The 15,636-nt window shown below is 43.8% G+C and overlaps 1 protein-coding gene and 1 long non-coding RNA gene across 5 annotated transcripts in view; one reads left to right on the forward strand and one right to left on the reverse strand.

Moving 5' to 3' along the window:
* On the forward strand, nt 1–10,005 carry LOC132028760 (uncharacterized). The gene is made up of 5 exons (XR_009407538.1): nt 1–179; nt 3,669–3,879; nt 4,018–4,164; nt 5,652–5,777; nt 9,763–10,005. It is a non-coding gene; the product is annotated as an uncharacterized LOC132028760 (long non-coding RNA).
* ACAT1 (acetyl-CoA acetyltransferase 1) overlaps nt 6,106–15,636 on the reverse strand; it is a 25,073-nt gene continuing 15,542 nt past the window's right edge. For 3 of the 4 annotated variants that reach the window (XM_059418107.1, XM_059418102.1, XM_059418123.1), the window contains 7 exons: nt 12,915–13,058; nt 12,326–12,476; nt 11,440–11,535; nt 10,012–10,125; nt 8,970–9,034; nt 7,030–7,187; nt 6,106–6,455 (listed from right to left, as the gene is read on the reverse strand). In XM_059418107.1, the coding sequence (XP_059274090.1) occupies nt 6,335–6,455; nt 7,030–7,187; nt 8,970–9,034; nt 10,012–10,125; nt 11,440–11,535; nt 12,326–12,476; nt 12,915–13,058 (849 nt within the window). In that variant the 3' untranslated portion in view covers nt 6,106–6,334. The remainder of the gene's footprint in view (nt 6,456–7,029; nt 7,188–8,969; nt 9,035–10,011; nt 10,126–11,439; nt 11,536–12,325; nt 12,477–12,914; nt 13,059–15,636) is intronic. The other variant, XM_059418115.1, reaches the window with a different exon arrangement.

Consider the following 15,636-nt stretch of genomic DNA (forward strand, 5'->3'; position numbering starts at 1 on the left):
TGAGAGCATGAGCACAAGCAGGGGGAGTAAGAGAGAGAAAGCAGATTCCCTGCTGAGCGAGGAGCCTGATGCGGGACCAATCCCAGGAAACTGATCGTGGCCAGAGCTGAAGGCAGACACTTAACCAACTAAGCCACCCAGTTGCCCTTTGCAGCTGTGTTCGTCAAGGGTATTAGCTGGTAATTTTTCCTTCTTAGAGTGTCTTTGTCCAGTTTTGGTATCCGGGTTCTGCTGTCCTCATAAAACGATTTTGGAAGTGTACCATCTTCTTGCTTCTTTTTCTTTTCCAAGATTTTTTTTTTTTTTCTTCAAATTTATTTGAGAGAGAGCACTAGCGAGAGTGAGGACACACAAGTGAGGGTTAGAGGGAAAGGGAGAAACAGACTCCCTGCTCAGCAGGGAGCCCAGCGTGAGGCTCTATCCCGGGACCCTGGGATCATCACCTGAAAGCAGTTGCTTAACCGACCGAGCCACCCAGGCGCCCCCTCTTCTTCTGTTTAAATGACAGAATTAACCAGTGAAGCTGTCTGGTCCTAGACTTCACTGTGTGAGGGTTTTGACTACTGATTCAGTGTCCTTACTATTAATTGGTTTGTTCAGATACACTGCTTCTTCATGATTCCATCTTGTAGGTTGTATGTTTCTGGAAATATATCCATTTCTCCTAGGTTTTCCAATATGTTGGTAATTCAGTGTAGTCCCTTATTATCTGTGTATTTGTGTGCTATTCGTGAAATGTCTCCTCCTTCATTTATACTTTATTTGCTGGAGTTCTCTTATTTCTATTCTGATTTTAGTATATGTGCTGCCAAAGCAAATTCTGTTATTTTCTTGGTAAGGGTAGCTAATGGTGTTTCTGTTTTTGCCTTTAAAAAAATCCGCTCTTAACTCTGTTGGTCTGTATTATTGTCATTTTAGTCTCCATTTCTTTCTACTCTGATCTTTAGTATTTCCTTCTTTTACTAACATAGGGCTTGGTTTGTTCTTCCTTTTCTAGTTCCTCAAGGTATAGTTGATGTGTTTATTTGAGATTGTTTGAGGTCTTCCTTGATTTGTAATGTGAGCACTTATCACTGGGGACCTCCCTACTAAAATTGCTTTTGGGGCACCTGGGTGGCTCAGTGGTTAAAGCCTCTGCTTTTGGCTCAGGTCATTGTCCCAGGGTCCTGGGATCGAGCCCCACATCGGGCTCTCTGCTCAGTGGGGAGCCTGCTTCCCCCTCTCTCTCTGCCTACTTGTGATCTCTGTCAAATAAATAAATAAAAATCTTTTAAAAAAAGAAAAAAAAGAATTGCTTTTGCTGCATCCTGTAAGTTCTGGTATGTTGTACTTCCATTTTCATTTGTGTCCATGTTTTTTTAAGATTTTATTTGTAAGTAATCTCTGTACACAACACAGGGCTCAAACTCACAACCTGGAAATCCATTGTCACTTGCTCTGCTGACTGAACCAGCCAGTCGCCTGCGTCAGGACTTTGTGTATTTCTCTTTCAATTTCTTTGACCTGTTGATTATCAGTGGCATGTTTTTTTTTTTGGTTTTTTTTTTTTAAAGATTTTATTTATTTACTTGAGAGAGAGACAGCGAGAGAGAGCATGAACGAGGAGAAGGTCAGAGAGAGAAGCAGACTCCCCATAGAGCTGGGAGTCCGATGCGGGACTTGATCCCGGGACTCCGGGATCATGACCTGAGCCGAAGGCAGTCGTCCAACCAACTGAGCCACCCAGGCGTCCCTCAGTGGCATGTTTTTAACCACCATGTGTCTGTGAATTTTCCAGTTTTTCCTTCTTATAATTGATTTCTAGTTGTATACCACTGTTAGAAAAATCGCTGGATATGATTTCAATCACCTTAAACTTAGATTTCTTTTGTGGCCTCACCTGTCGTAAGTCTTGGCTGGTGTTCCAGATGCTTCTGAGATGAACGTGTATTCTGAGGTTGGATGGGATGTTCTGTAAGTATCTAAGTCCATCCGATCCGACATGTTATTCAAGTCCAATGTTCCCTTACTGGTTTTGTCTAGATCATCTGTCCGTTGTTGAAGTGGGACACTGAAGTCTCCTACTGTGGCATTCTGCTCCTCTGTTAGGTGTGTATCTATTTCAAATGGTTTAACCTCCTGTTGGATTGCCCCCCACCTTCTTTTTATCTTAAACAGCTTTTGTCTTAAAGTCTATTTTGTCCAGTGAAAATACAGCTGCCCTGCTTTCTTTGGCCTCCGTACACGGAATGTCTTTTTCCAACACTTCCCTTCCAGTCTGTGTGTCCTTGAAGCTGAAGTGAGCCTCTGGCAGGCAGCATATAGTCAAGACTTTATTTCTCCGTTCAGCTACTCTGTGTCTTCTGATTGGAGAATTTATTCATTTGTATTTAAAGGTATTATTCACAGATATGGCCATTTTGTTAATTGTTCTTTGGCTGTTTTGTAATTCCTTTGTTTCTCTCTGGATCTCTTGCTCTTTGTGATTTGATCATTTTTGCAGGTTTGCATCCTTGGTTTCCTGTCTCTTTATCTTTTGTGTATCTACTGTGGGTTTGTTTTGTGGTTACCGTGAGGCTTATAGAAGATATTTATAACAATCTACTTTAAGCTATAACCGCTAACTTCACACATAAAAACTACACTTTTACACTCCCCCACCACACTGGGTTTGATGTTACAATTTATGTTTATTTTTACTTTGAATATCCATTAAAAATTTTTGTAGTTGAACTTTTTAATATTCTTGTATTTTATAAGTGATTTGCCCACCACCATTATAACATTAGAGTGTGCTGAATTTGACCATGTATTTGTCTTTACCAGGGACCCAACTTTTAAATGTCTCATTGTTACTAATTAGCATCCTTTCCTTTCAGGTTGAAGAAGTCCCTTTAACATTTCTTGTTAGACTGACCCTAATGGTGATGAATTCCTTCAGCTCTTGCTTGTCTGGAAAACTCTCATTCAAATCTGAAGAACAACTTTGCTGGATAAAGTACTGGTTGGCATTTTTTTCTTTCTTTCAGCATTTCTCAGGCCTGTGGACTGCTGAAAACTCTGCACTAGTCTCAAGGGGTTTCCCTTGTAGGTAACAAGGCATTTTTTTCTCTTGCTGCTTCTAAGATTCTCTTCTTTGCTTCAGCTTTTGACAATTTAATTATAATGTCTCAACGTGGGGCTGTTGTGGATTCATCTTTTTTGGAACCCCCTGGGCTCCACAGATTTGGATTTCTGTTTGTTTCCCCAAGTTAACGGAAGTGTTCAGCCATTATTTCTTTGAGTACGTGCTCTGCCCCTGTCTTCCCCGTCTGGGGCCGCAAGTCATGCAGGTTTATCCACTTGATGTGGTCATGATAGTGCTGTGAGTCCCCTTCATCTGTCTCCTCTTCCGATTGCGTGAGACTCGCCGTCCTGATCTCTCAGGTCCTTGCTTCCACGTGGTGCAGTCTGACTCGGGTTTTCAGTTCAGTTACTCTGATTTCTCTTTGGCACTTTTATATTTTCTCTTTTGAAATTCTTACCTTGTTTGCATATTGTTCTCCCAACCCAGTGAGCATCTTTATGGATGTTACTTGTCAGATAAATCATTTCTGTCTGTTTCATTAAGGTCTGGTTAAGTTTGGTCTTGTTCTTTTGTTTAGAAAAAAAAAATCCCTCTGTTTCTTCATTTTCCTCAACTCTCTTAGGTGGTTTCTACATACTGACCTCGTGTGGGAGACGAACCTCCTCAGCCAGCCTGGGCAGAGGTCTTGTCTCTTAATCTTCTGTGGTGGCCTCTGCTGCCTTGTTTTCGGTGGCTCCCACGGCTTGAGGGTGTGACAAGGCATGAGTACGCCAGAGGCGAGGCCTGCAGTGAGCTCCTAGACGTGGGCAGGACGTGGGGCAGCAGCTGCGAAGGTATGTAGTTAAGCCTTTCCAGGGGGACGGCCAGCGACAGACCTTGTGGCCAGCAGCCTCTGGGCTGGAGCTGGGTGTGGGGAGGCAGGGAAGGCGTGGTTGCTCCTGCACCCGCTAATGGTGGCTTCTTTGCTACAGTTCCTCTCCAATCTTGGAGAGCAAGCCCTGCTGCCTGTCAAAGCCGGGTGATGCGGGGACCCACCCTTCAGGCGGCACCAGACGTCCAAGCAAACTGCTTCCCGGAAGGTACCTGTGGTTTGTCAGGAGTTCAAGTGAGAGTTAGAGGTGGGTCTGCCGGCCTGGGGTCCCCGGGGCAGCACAGCCCACGCCTAGATCTGAGCTCAGTTCTCGTCTTCCAGAGACACTACCATTTTTTTCCTCTTTTGTCTTCATGCTCTCTACAACTTTATTTTTGATTGTTTTTTTTTTTTTTTTTTTTTTTTTTTTAAGATTTTATTTAATTGACAGACAGGGACCACAAGCAGACAGAAAGGCAGGCAGAGAGAGAGGGGGAAGCAGGTTCCCTGCTGAGCAGAGAGCTCAACCCCAGGACCCTGAGATCATGACCTAAGCCGAAGGCAGAGGCTTAACCCACTGAGCCACCCAGGCGCCCTGAATGATCTTTCCTTCATATTAGAGTTCTTGTCCTGTTTCTGCCTTGACTGCTAGTAATTTGTTATGTATACCAACCATCTCTTTTTACTTAATAATGGTTACCTTCTATAGTAATGTATTGTAGAACTTATTTTACATTCTACTGGCATTTGTCTTTAGTTAGCAAAATTTAAAAATTAAGAAAATTAAAAGTTTTACATTCTTGAATTCTCAATTTTGATTCTTTCCATGTGCTGGTAATAAAATCATTTTTGGAGGAAATACTAGAGCATATTTTTAAGCTCTTACATACCTAAGATTCCTAGTATCTTTGTTCTATTAAAAATACATAGATGTTGGTCTAGTACTTTTTTAAAATATTTTATTTATTTATTTGACAGAGATCACAGGTAGAGAGGCTGGCAGAGAGAGAGAGGGAAGCAGGCTCCCTGCTGAGCAGAGAGCCCAATGTGGGACTCGATCCCAGGACCCTGGGACCACGACCTGAGCCGAAGGCAGCAGCTTAACCCACTGAGCCACCCAGGCGCCCCTCGGTCTAGTACTTTTAAAGAAAATGACTGAGGCTACCCATTTTTCCACCTAGATGTTCTCTCTGGAATCTTACTAGGATTCTGTTAATTAATTTTGCTAATAAAATAAGGCCTCCAGAGTTGTTCTATTGTAATTAATCCTTGGATTCCACTTTGTTGTGTTTTTTTTTTTTTTTTTAAACCATTTACTCATGGGTTGTCTCTTTTTCTTTCTCATGTCACTGACGGTGCGATGCAGCGTGAATTCTGTTTGTCTCCTCTGAAGTATTCTACCACGTCTTGGGTTTTCTTTCCTTCCTTCGTCTTACCCTCTCCTGTCAGAGTCAGGGTGGGCTCAGGCTTACGGAGCACAGCTGCGACAGGACTGCTTGGACCAGACCAGCTCTGCTCCTGACCTCACAGTCAGGCCCCCAGACCTCACAGTTGGCCTAGTCTGTGCCTCAGTGTCCTTTTCTGTACATAAGAGGAAATGACAGTACCTACCTTCTTGAGTTCTTGTGAGAATCAAAGGACTTAGTACATAATGAGCCACAAGTATTAGCTGTGATTACTGTAATTTTTTTTTTAAGTTATCCCTCTGAATCTTAGTATTTTTTTTCCTTGCATTGTCTTTTTGTTCCTTCTCAGGTAAGGACTCCCAGGAACCATCTGCCAAGAGACTGTGTATGCATGACCCTTTCTGCCCCTTCGCTCTCCCGCCGCCGTGCATCTCACCTGGGAAAGGAGCTTCGCTTCTCGGAAACCACTGCTGAGGTGGGTGCACTTTGCTGCTGTAGTAATCCACAGGCCAAACCCCAGGATTTTCTGACCCGCTACCCCCCAGTCCTGCATGCTAATATTGTGAGAATTTGTCCCCCCTAGACCTGAGCACATGGATCTATCCTGTTTCCAGCAACACTGATAAAGCTCAGTCAGTCTACCTGACGTTCACTGACCTGACCTCTGACCAGCCTCAAAATGTAACTGATGATTTGTTCTGTAAAACGGAAGCATCTACTTCTAAGTTACTAATAAGTACACACTGGTGTCTCAGGTAGTACAGCTTTCTAACAACTACTTTGAACTAAAGATTACAAAAGACTTAAAGCAGAAGAAAACATTTATTTATATTTTCAAAAGGTTTGAGGATTGATCTTATCATATTGTAAAAATGTTAGAAAAAAAATAGAAAATGAAACAGATGGGCGTATATAAGCCGACCCAGGTAGCGAGTCATACTGATTACAGCAGACCTTTCTGGCCACAGAGGGTTGTTTCAGTATATGTGCTGCCGAAGCGAGCACCGGAGGGTTGTTTCAGACATGAGCTTCCTACAGCTTCTGGATCAGCAGGGCAGACGCCCCTCCTCCTCCATTGCAGATACTGGCAAGACCGTACTCTCCTTGCTTCAGGGCATGAACCATATGAACGACAATCCTGGCTCCAGACATCCTAGGAAGAAGAAAGCATTTGTGTTCTTTCATAAATTAAATACCTAATCAAAATAGTTCCCATTCCAAGTTCTCTTGAAAAGCCTGTTACATGTTTAAAGAACTATTACAGCTTTTTTTTAAAGCCCAAGCATAGATTTTTTTTTTTTTTTTTTTAAGATTTATTTATTTATTTCACACGGAGAGATTACAAGTAGGCAGAGAGGCAGGCAGAGAGAGAGAGAGGAGGAAGCAGGCTCCCTGCTGAGCAGAGAGCCCGATGCGGGACTCGATCCCAGGACCCTGAGATCATGACCTGAGCCGAAGGCAGCGGCTTAACCCACTGAGCCACCCAGGCGCCCCCAAGCATAGATTTTAATATTAAGACACTATTAGCTCTCAGGCAACAAATGGGGCAGATCTGTATTCAGTGTTAGATCCTATCAGAAATGGTGTTCACCCTTCGAAGGACAGATGGGAAGGAAACCAGTTCAACCAGGAGTAACAGGATTAGCATGAAGCGGCTAAGATTTAGACAAAACTACAAGGCCATTATGAAGCCATTAGCCTAGACAGACTCGTCTGACTTCACCTACCCGATGGGATGTCCCAGAGAAACTGCTCCTCCGTCGATGTTCACTTTGTGGGGATCGAGGTCCAACATTTTAATGTTTGCCAGCACAACCAAACTGAAGGCTTCATTCACTTCCCACATCGTAATATCCTCTTTCTTCAGGCCTGCATCTTTAAGAACCTAAAAATTTTTTTAACAGTCAAAACTTACTTTCATTGTTTTTTTGGAATTCTACAATCTGGGTTTCTAATTCCCTGTGATGCAAGAGATATTTAAATACGGAGTTTCTTAGTTTTGAGGAAGAAGAGCCTTTTCATTTAATATCTCACTGCACTGTGAGCAAAGAATTCTGTTTGCATTATTTATTATATGCGGCAATAGAAAGAATTAGATTTTCTTGAACAGTCTATGGATACCTGAAAAAAACATGTGTTCTCTATTTGGGGGTTATAACTTGATAATCTTAAAATCTTTTTTACTACTTTGATCAGTTGTAGATTCTTTATCTGTCAAATGAGAGAGGCCTGTTAGTTTCTGCTCTTAGTACAGTGGTTTTTCTCTGCATCTCCTAGTTTCTCCTGTATAAAAGTTGCTATGCGGTTATATGGGCGCAGACATTCTTAGCTGTCATATCCTCACTGCAAATTATCTCAAGTCTTTAATTCTGAGCAGTTTGTCAGCTATGCAAAAGAGGTTCTAAAATTCTGCTGCTGGCTTTTTTTTTTTTTTTTTTTTTTTTAAGATTTTATTTATTTGACAGGTCACAAGTAGGCAGAGGGGTTGGGGGTGAGCAGGCTCCCTGCTGAGCAGAGACCCACCCCCCTCCAATGCGGGGCTCGATACCAGGACCCTGAGACCATGACCTGAGCCGAAGGCAGAGGCTTGAGCCACCAGAGGCTGAGCCACCCAAGTACCCCGTTTTCCTTTTATTTAAAAATTGTTGTTGTGAGAATTAATAAAAGTAACTGGGGACTGTTCCCGCCCACCCCCCCTCCCCGCCCTTCCTCTCTCCCTGCAGCAGGCTCTGTTTCAGGCTATACAGCTCCCACAACATGAGACAAAACCCATGTGGCCCCTTCCCTGGCCCTCAGTCAAGCCGGGGTCAGGATTGGAGCTCGCCTTCAGAATCCAGGCCCATTTCTCCGCCTTGCTGTCCTGCGTGATGCAGTCACTTTCTGAAGCTATTACTCTCTTCCTCTCTGAACCCTGCCGCCCCATCATTTCTGATCCTTTCTTCCCACAGTCCTCACTGACTTCTGCTCTTTCTGGGTGTTGCTGTCAGAGGTCCCCTCCCAGGGTGAGGCCCTCTCCTTCCAAAAGGGGGTATTTGCTGGAATCTGCCAGGCTCCTTCAGCACCGTCTCTTCCTGTGACCCCGTAGCAACCTCCCTTAGCAACAGTGACTGGAGTACATAGGTTTTTTGTTTTTAGTTTTACTCTTAAGACCAGCAACCAGCAGTTTCCTTTTGGAGTGGAGACCTCTCCTAGTACTGCGTTATTTGCTTTGAATTCTAGACCCAGGACCTTCAGTACTCTGCTTTGCCACATCAGCCTCCCACTCTGTGGCCCACGCCAGGTGTGAGTAAGCATCCTACCTAAAAATAATTCCTGACTTTGCGTCGGTTTCACTGAGGTGGGCTGCTCAGACTATTTTCAGAAGTTGGAAGATCTGGGGGCCTTTTGGTGCCTCAGGCAGTTAAGCATCTGACTTCAGCTCAGGTAGTGATTTCGGGCATCCCACTCAATGGGGGAGTCTGAGTCTGCTTCTACCTCAGCCCCTCCCTCCATTCGTGCTCTTTCTCTCTCAAATAAATAAAATTTTTAAAAAAAAATTAGGAAGATTTGAAACCAATCTATCTCTAGGCTTCCGCAGATGAGTAACATTTAAAACCCAACCCCGCAGCTCTGCTCTAAGCAGAAGCCGGCATGATGCAGTAATGACCGCTCCGCACTGGGCTCTCACCTTGGGTACAGCATACGCAGGCGCAACTGGAAAATCAATGGGTTCAACAGCAGCATCAGCAAATGCTTAAAAAAAAAAAAAAAAAAAAAAGTCATTAAAATCTTTTTTACAAGTGATATGTTATGTATCGTGTGCAGAACTGCAAGCTTCCTAACCCCAATCATACATGGAAATGTAGTTGTTCCTGTTTTAAGACTCTCGACTTTATAAAATTAGATCCATCATCTAGGCCTTGGATTTTCCAAAGCAGGGGGCTGGGGGAATTGCCCTCCAGGGACACTGGCATTAGCTAGACAAGATGTAGGTGCTGCAGTGGGTAGAAGGCCCCTTCCTGCAGCATCCAGGGGGGGCAGAGGCGACCGGGCATCCTCCAGCGCGCAGCACAGCCTCCGGAAAAGGAATTACTGGTTGCAGAATGTCGCAAGCGCTGAGGTTAGGAAACCGCGCTCCCAGCTGAAAACAAGGCGGTGCCTGAGTGGCTCAGGGGGTTCATAAGGCATCTGACTTGGTTTTGGCTCAGGTCACCATCCGAAGGTAGTGGGACCGTCTGGGTTCCGTGCTCAGCAGGGAGTCTGCTGGTCCCTGTCCCCCTGCTCCTCCTCCTTTCTCTAACAGATAAAATCTTCTAAAAAAAAAATAAAGCAACAAAATGGTATTTGTTAAACTTGCTCACAAGGTGGATTTTACAGCTAAAAATGTTTAAGGAGATGAAGGGTGTAACAGCCACATAGTTAAATGCCAAAATGTCTCGACTTCTTATTTCTAAACCCCTACCTTATTCTTTTTCTTCTAGGCGGTTACCTCTCCCCTGCGTGCCAGGACCACGTACCTCCTACCCCCACTCAGCAGACAGGCTAGGAAAGATCTGATGCTTACTCTTCTACAAAATGAATGATAAAGGAGCTTCTAACTCAAAATATGAGGGACTGTCACACGAACCACCCAGAGAAAAGGAGCCGACCTCAATGCTGTGTAACCAACATGGAAACTCCGTTTCAGGAAGCTGGGGGTTAGGAGGAAAGCAGTTCAGAACACGCGCTACCTGCTATTCTGGCCAGCGGCCTGACATCGAGCCTCCGGGCCGCGTCTGCAGTCATGAGCAGGAGGGCAGCCGCGCCGTCGTTGAGCGTGCTCGCGTTGGCCGCGGTGACTGTGCCTGGAAGCAGCAGTGAGCGTGAGGCCACGACACTTCACACCACGCTCATTTGGTTCAACTGACTGAACTGCAGGCACCACGGGGGCTGCTGGGTGCATGGAAATGACCAGTATGTGTGGAGATGATGCCCGCTTTCAGGAGACCCACACCTGGCTATTTCTGGCTGGTTTTCTACCCCTTTGTTCACAGCTCACTCAGCAACACCGGCATGCCGGCAGGAGGTACATGCTGGCTTACAAGGCTGCCAAGGTAAGGACCAGCTCGTTGCTCTTTCTTCCCCAGAGTCTAACTTTGCTTATTCACATTAGAGCAGATACTGTGTCAAAACCATGTACATCTTGGGGCACCTGGGTGGCTCAGTGGGTTATAGCCTCTGCCTTTGGCTCAGGTCATGATCCCAGGGTCCTGGGATCGAGCCCCACAGCAGGCTCTGCTTCCCTTACTCTCTCTTTCTGCCTGCCTCTCTGCCTACTTGTGACCTGTCAAATAAATAAACAAAATTTTAAAAATAGTAATTTAAAAAAACAATATCTTCTCTACAGTCACTTGAAGTTAAATGTCAAGAATACTAAAAATAACTGAACTGGATGTTTTAAATTTTACAGACTGTGAATTATATCAGGTAAGCTTTTTATAAAAATTGTGACCAAGCCCCTATAGATTGCAGCTAAAAATATACAAATATACTTTTGCAACATAAATTTTACATGGTGCTTTAAAAAAGACTGAGCCCTCCCTGTAGTTGTCACACGGCATTGAACTTGTATTAACAAGTTCAAATCAGGAAAGGCAGAAAAAGTAACTTTAGAATCTAATCACCAATAGATCTGCCCATTTTAAAAGCAGCATGGACCACACCTCAAGGATTTCAAAAGCATTAACTGAGACACTTGAATCCTGTTTATGATAGATTCCGACAGTTACTTACTGAGGACCTACTACAAGTAAGGCACTAGAAAAAAACCGTGAACAACACTGCTGGCAACTTCATCCTCAAAAATCTTACAGGTACTTAACATATAAACACATTTCGTTACAGAATAAACTTTCAAAATGAATTAAATATGAAAAACTGAATTCTATACTCATTCTATAGTCTCTTCCCTATGATTTCTATATTGAAGGTATTAACAAAATTTTTAATATTTCTGGATGAATATCATTTGTTAATTTCATATGAGCCTTGAATTGAAAATGCTAAATAACATCTAAATGTTTTCTAGAATTACTTAACTAAAATCCATAGGCAGTTCCAAGAGCAGAGGTGGTTATATTAACTCCACTTTTTGCTACGGTTCATTTCTTCGTACTAACCATTTTCTTTCTGGAAAACTGTCTTCAGCTTTGGGACTTTGCTAAAGTCAACCCGTTTATATTCTTCATCTTCTTTCACCAGGACATCTGGTTTACCTGCAGTACAAGTCTCATCAGCAGTCAGGACAACAAGTCCCTCAGTAAGACACAGCAAATGTACCCCCCACACCGGGCCTGCACACCTTGCACCACCCCAAGTCAACCCTACTCGAGAATCCACCACCTACCCTCTCTCTGTTAGGGACTTGTAGAGTTTAAGTAGTTTAACATTTTAAATCTTTGATGGCCCCATCCCATTCTCTTGTCTTGCCCTTTTTAGATCACAGATTCCAGCCACCTTCCTGACCCCAGGGCTGGACAAGCTCTAGTAATTCCGCCATCCCGAACCTCATCATTTCTCCATGGAAATGGAACCTAAACCAGTTAATGAGTCTTCATGCTGAGTCCCTGCTGGAGCAGAGGAGGAGACCTCCCTGCTCCGTGACCAACAGCCTTCAGATGGGACCCGGAGATGGAGACAGGACAAAATGATGCAGCTCCCAGAGTTGCTGCCGTGCGGCCTTCAGTCCTGGGAGGTGCCCCCCAAAGCCTGCCTCCTCACCTCAAAGGCTAATAAACTGTCACTGATACTAGAAAATGTCTAATAAATACAAATATATTTCTCAAACTGGGAACATTATTAGTGGTATTTGTAGCTGAGCTGGAAGTGGATATGAAATTGGGTGGACTTACATTGTAACTGGACAGCATTTCCCTCTGTTAACCATAAGCAAAAGTATGTGTCCTCAGGTGAACAAAGATAAAAATGTACTAATCTAAAACAATTTTTTAGCATAGCAAGAATATTTTAGCATAAAAAACCTATGTTGGAACATCATCCCTCTACCTTTTACTGTAATTGTGACAGGGATAACTTCATTTCCAAATTTTCCTGCTTCCCACGCTGCTTTACTCCTGGTGTAGGAGTTAATCGCGTACGTATCCTGTTCCTCCCGTGCAATGTTCATCTTCTTCGCAGTATTCTCAGCACAGTTCCCCTGATAAAAGATGGAATTCTTAAAAAAAAATTCGCTTTGCAGAACTTATTTTATATCTATTAACTTGCATAACATAAAACAGTGGTTAGCCATTAAACATAGTTTCTTAAAATACACTCTTGCTGTACTAGGTCATTTTTCACTCACGTCTCTTATTGAGATACTTCAGTGAGTCCAGAATTTCTGTTTCAAAGGTAAATAATTAAATAGCTACAGAATCTATAATCAGAAGTCAGAACACTCCCTATTCCAGTGTGGGCCAGAGGATTCAACACCCAAGTTAAACTGATGCGGGGAGCTAAGAAATGTGTTCCTGAAATAAATGGCTAAAATCAACATTTATGGAGCCCACCCTTCAGTTTCTGAATTTGCATATCTTTAAACACCAAGTAGTCCTGTGTACTAACTGGGATTTCTCCCCCAAAAAACAAGCATTACCATATGGATCTTATTGTAGACATCCGTCAGCCCATCTTTCACAATCAAATCTTCCAGCTTGACACCACCGTATGGCGTGGCTCCTCTGCTCATGACGTAGGGAACGTTGGACATGCTCTCCATCCCGCCTGCCACCATCACATCCTGCTCAGCAGCGAAAACAATGTCAACTCCAACAGGACCTACAGCCATGGATGCCCACCACGCAGCCACCACCAACACGCTTCCGTGGACCTGGCTAGGCTGCTACACAGTGGGCACAGAGGCACCCTCTCTGAGCCAGATGAAAAGAAATGGTCTAAAATGTCAAGATATTTAAGAATCAGGTATCCTAATAAAGCAGCTCTTCTCCATAAGCAGTTTGAGGAAGTGCCCCTTGCATACCCTATAATGGACAGGACAGCCTGGGTACTGGAGAAAGGGCTTCACAAGAATCATAAAGACCATGCAAGAAAGAGCACACAACCAACAAAATCATGGCCAACAAATGTAGTGTGACTCCCCTGTACCTCTCCTCTACAAGATACAGCACGTTCTCACCACTGTAAGTTGCTTACCAGCTGGCGTGCTACATGCATGAGGAGGGACTGGAGAGTTACAGAGTATTAGGATATTGTGCCAAAAGAGTTTCAAGCAGTGGTGTTTAATGATGTAAAAGAGTGAGTTACGGGGCGCCTGGGTGGCTCAGTGGATTAAGCCGCTGCCTTCGGCTCAGGTCATGATCTCAGGGTCTTGGGATCGAGTCCCATATAGGGCTCTCTGCTCAGTGGGGAGCCTGCTTCCTCCTCTCTCTCTGCCTGCCTATCTGCCTACTTGTGACCTCTCTCTGTCAAATAAATAAATAAAATCTTTAAAAAAAAAAAAAAAAAAGAGTGAGTTACTATTTAGGAGGAAATGTAGGACTGGTGCTCTGATGGGCCTGGAGCTCTGAGATTTCAGAGAAGTGGAGACCGCAACCCAAGGAAAGGCCTCAGCAGGAGAAATAGGAGCTGTGCCCCAGAAATAAGACACCCAGTTTGTCCAGGGTGTAGATTAGCGGAAGACCTCGTAAAAGAAGCCCTGGAAAGGTAAGTTGGATCGAGCATGTGCCAGCGTTAGCATCTTGCACGTGGCTATTCGAGATTTTGGCATAAACACTGGATTCTACAGTTAATGAAGGTTTAAGCGACTATGATGAATGTGTCCTGACAGGGCTGGTAGTAAATGTGTGCTTTATTGACAGTCCTGTCCTGTAGGCCAGTGTTTGAGAATTGGCTTCCTTCTACCTCTCTTCCCTTCAACCATCCCCCAATCTGGAGATTTAATACCACCTGAAAAGACAAGGTTTTACTACTCCTGGTTTTGGTAAAGTTGCTTACAACAAAGGTGAAGCTGAAATAAATTTCCTGTACATGAAGCCAGAACTTGGCAAACAGTGGTCCCTGGCTTCCAGCGTAGCAGAAAGGGCAAGGTAATGCTTAGTAAGCAGCAGTTCGAGGGTTTTCTGAAGGCAACCGGCCTTAGGCCACTTGACTCTGCTCTTTTCAGTTTGTATGAAAAATATGACTCAGTACTTCCCAAGCACCTGCCTTACAAGTGAAGCAATGTTTACACTGCTTGAGCAAATGTCAGGCTGCTTGGGCAAAAGCTGCTGGTCCACACAGGACGCCTGATGAATGCAGGGGTCAAGGAGACAGTGGAAGGATGTGGGGAAAACCTCCAGTACCCACCCACAGGATTCTCGCCTTCTTAATAACCTGTTCACAGTCCTGGCTTGTCTTTGGCTGACTGCAGCAGAGTCATTCAGTTGAAAGTAAAGTCAGGAACATGTACTGATGATACTTTATGCAGAAAACCCAAAAGATTCCATCCCAAAGTACTAGAGCTCATACAGCAATTCAGTAATGTGGCAGGCTACAGAAATCAGTTGCTTTTTTATACACTAACAGTGAAACTGTAGAAAGGGAAATTAGTTGATTCCATTTACAATAGCACCAAAAACCATAAGACACCTGGGAATAAACCTAACCAAAGAGGTAAAGGATCTGTATTCGAGGAACTACAGAACACTCATGAAGGAAACTGAAGACACAAAAAGATCGAAGAACATTCCATGCTCATGGATCAGAAGAATAAACGTTGGTAAAATGTCTGTGCTGCCCAGAGCACTCTATACTTTCAATGCCATCCCGATCAAAATACTATCAGCATTTTTCAAAGTGCTGGTTTAGTCCTAAAATTTGTATGGAACCAGAAAAAGCCCTGACTCTCCAAGGAAATGATGAAAAAGAAAAAAGCCAGGAGCATCATGTTGCCTGATTTCAAGCTTTATTTACTACAAAGCTGTGATCACCAAGACAGCATGGTACTGACACAAAAACAGACACATAGGCCAGTGGAACAGAGTAGAGAGCCCAGATATGGAACCACAACTCTATGGTCAACTCCTCTTTTACAAAGCAGGACAAAATATCCAATGGAAAAAGACAGTCTCTTCAGTAAAAGGTGCTGGGAGAATTGGACAGCCATGTGTAGAAGAATGAAACTGGACCATAAACTCTCAATGGATGAAAGACCTCAATGTGAGATGGGAATCCATCAGAACCCTAGAGGAGAACATAGGCAGTAACCTCTTCAACATCGGCCATAGCAGCTTCTTTCAAGACAGGTCTCCAAAGGCAAAGGAAACAAAAGCAAAAATGAAATTTTGGGACTTCATCAAGATCAAAAGCTTCTGCACAGC

The sequence above is a fragment of the Mustela nigripes genome, chromosome 1 (genome assembly GCF_022355385.1).
Source record: "Mustela nigripes isolate SB6536 chromosome 1, MUSNIG.SB6536, whole genome shotgun sequence".
In the NCBI taxonomy this organism is placed as follows: Eukaryota; Metazoa; Chordata; class Mammalia; order Carnivora; family Mustelidae; genus Mustela; species Mustela nigripes.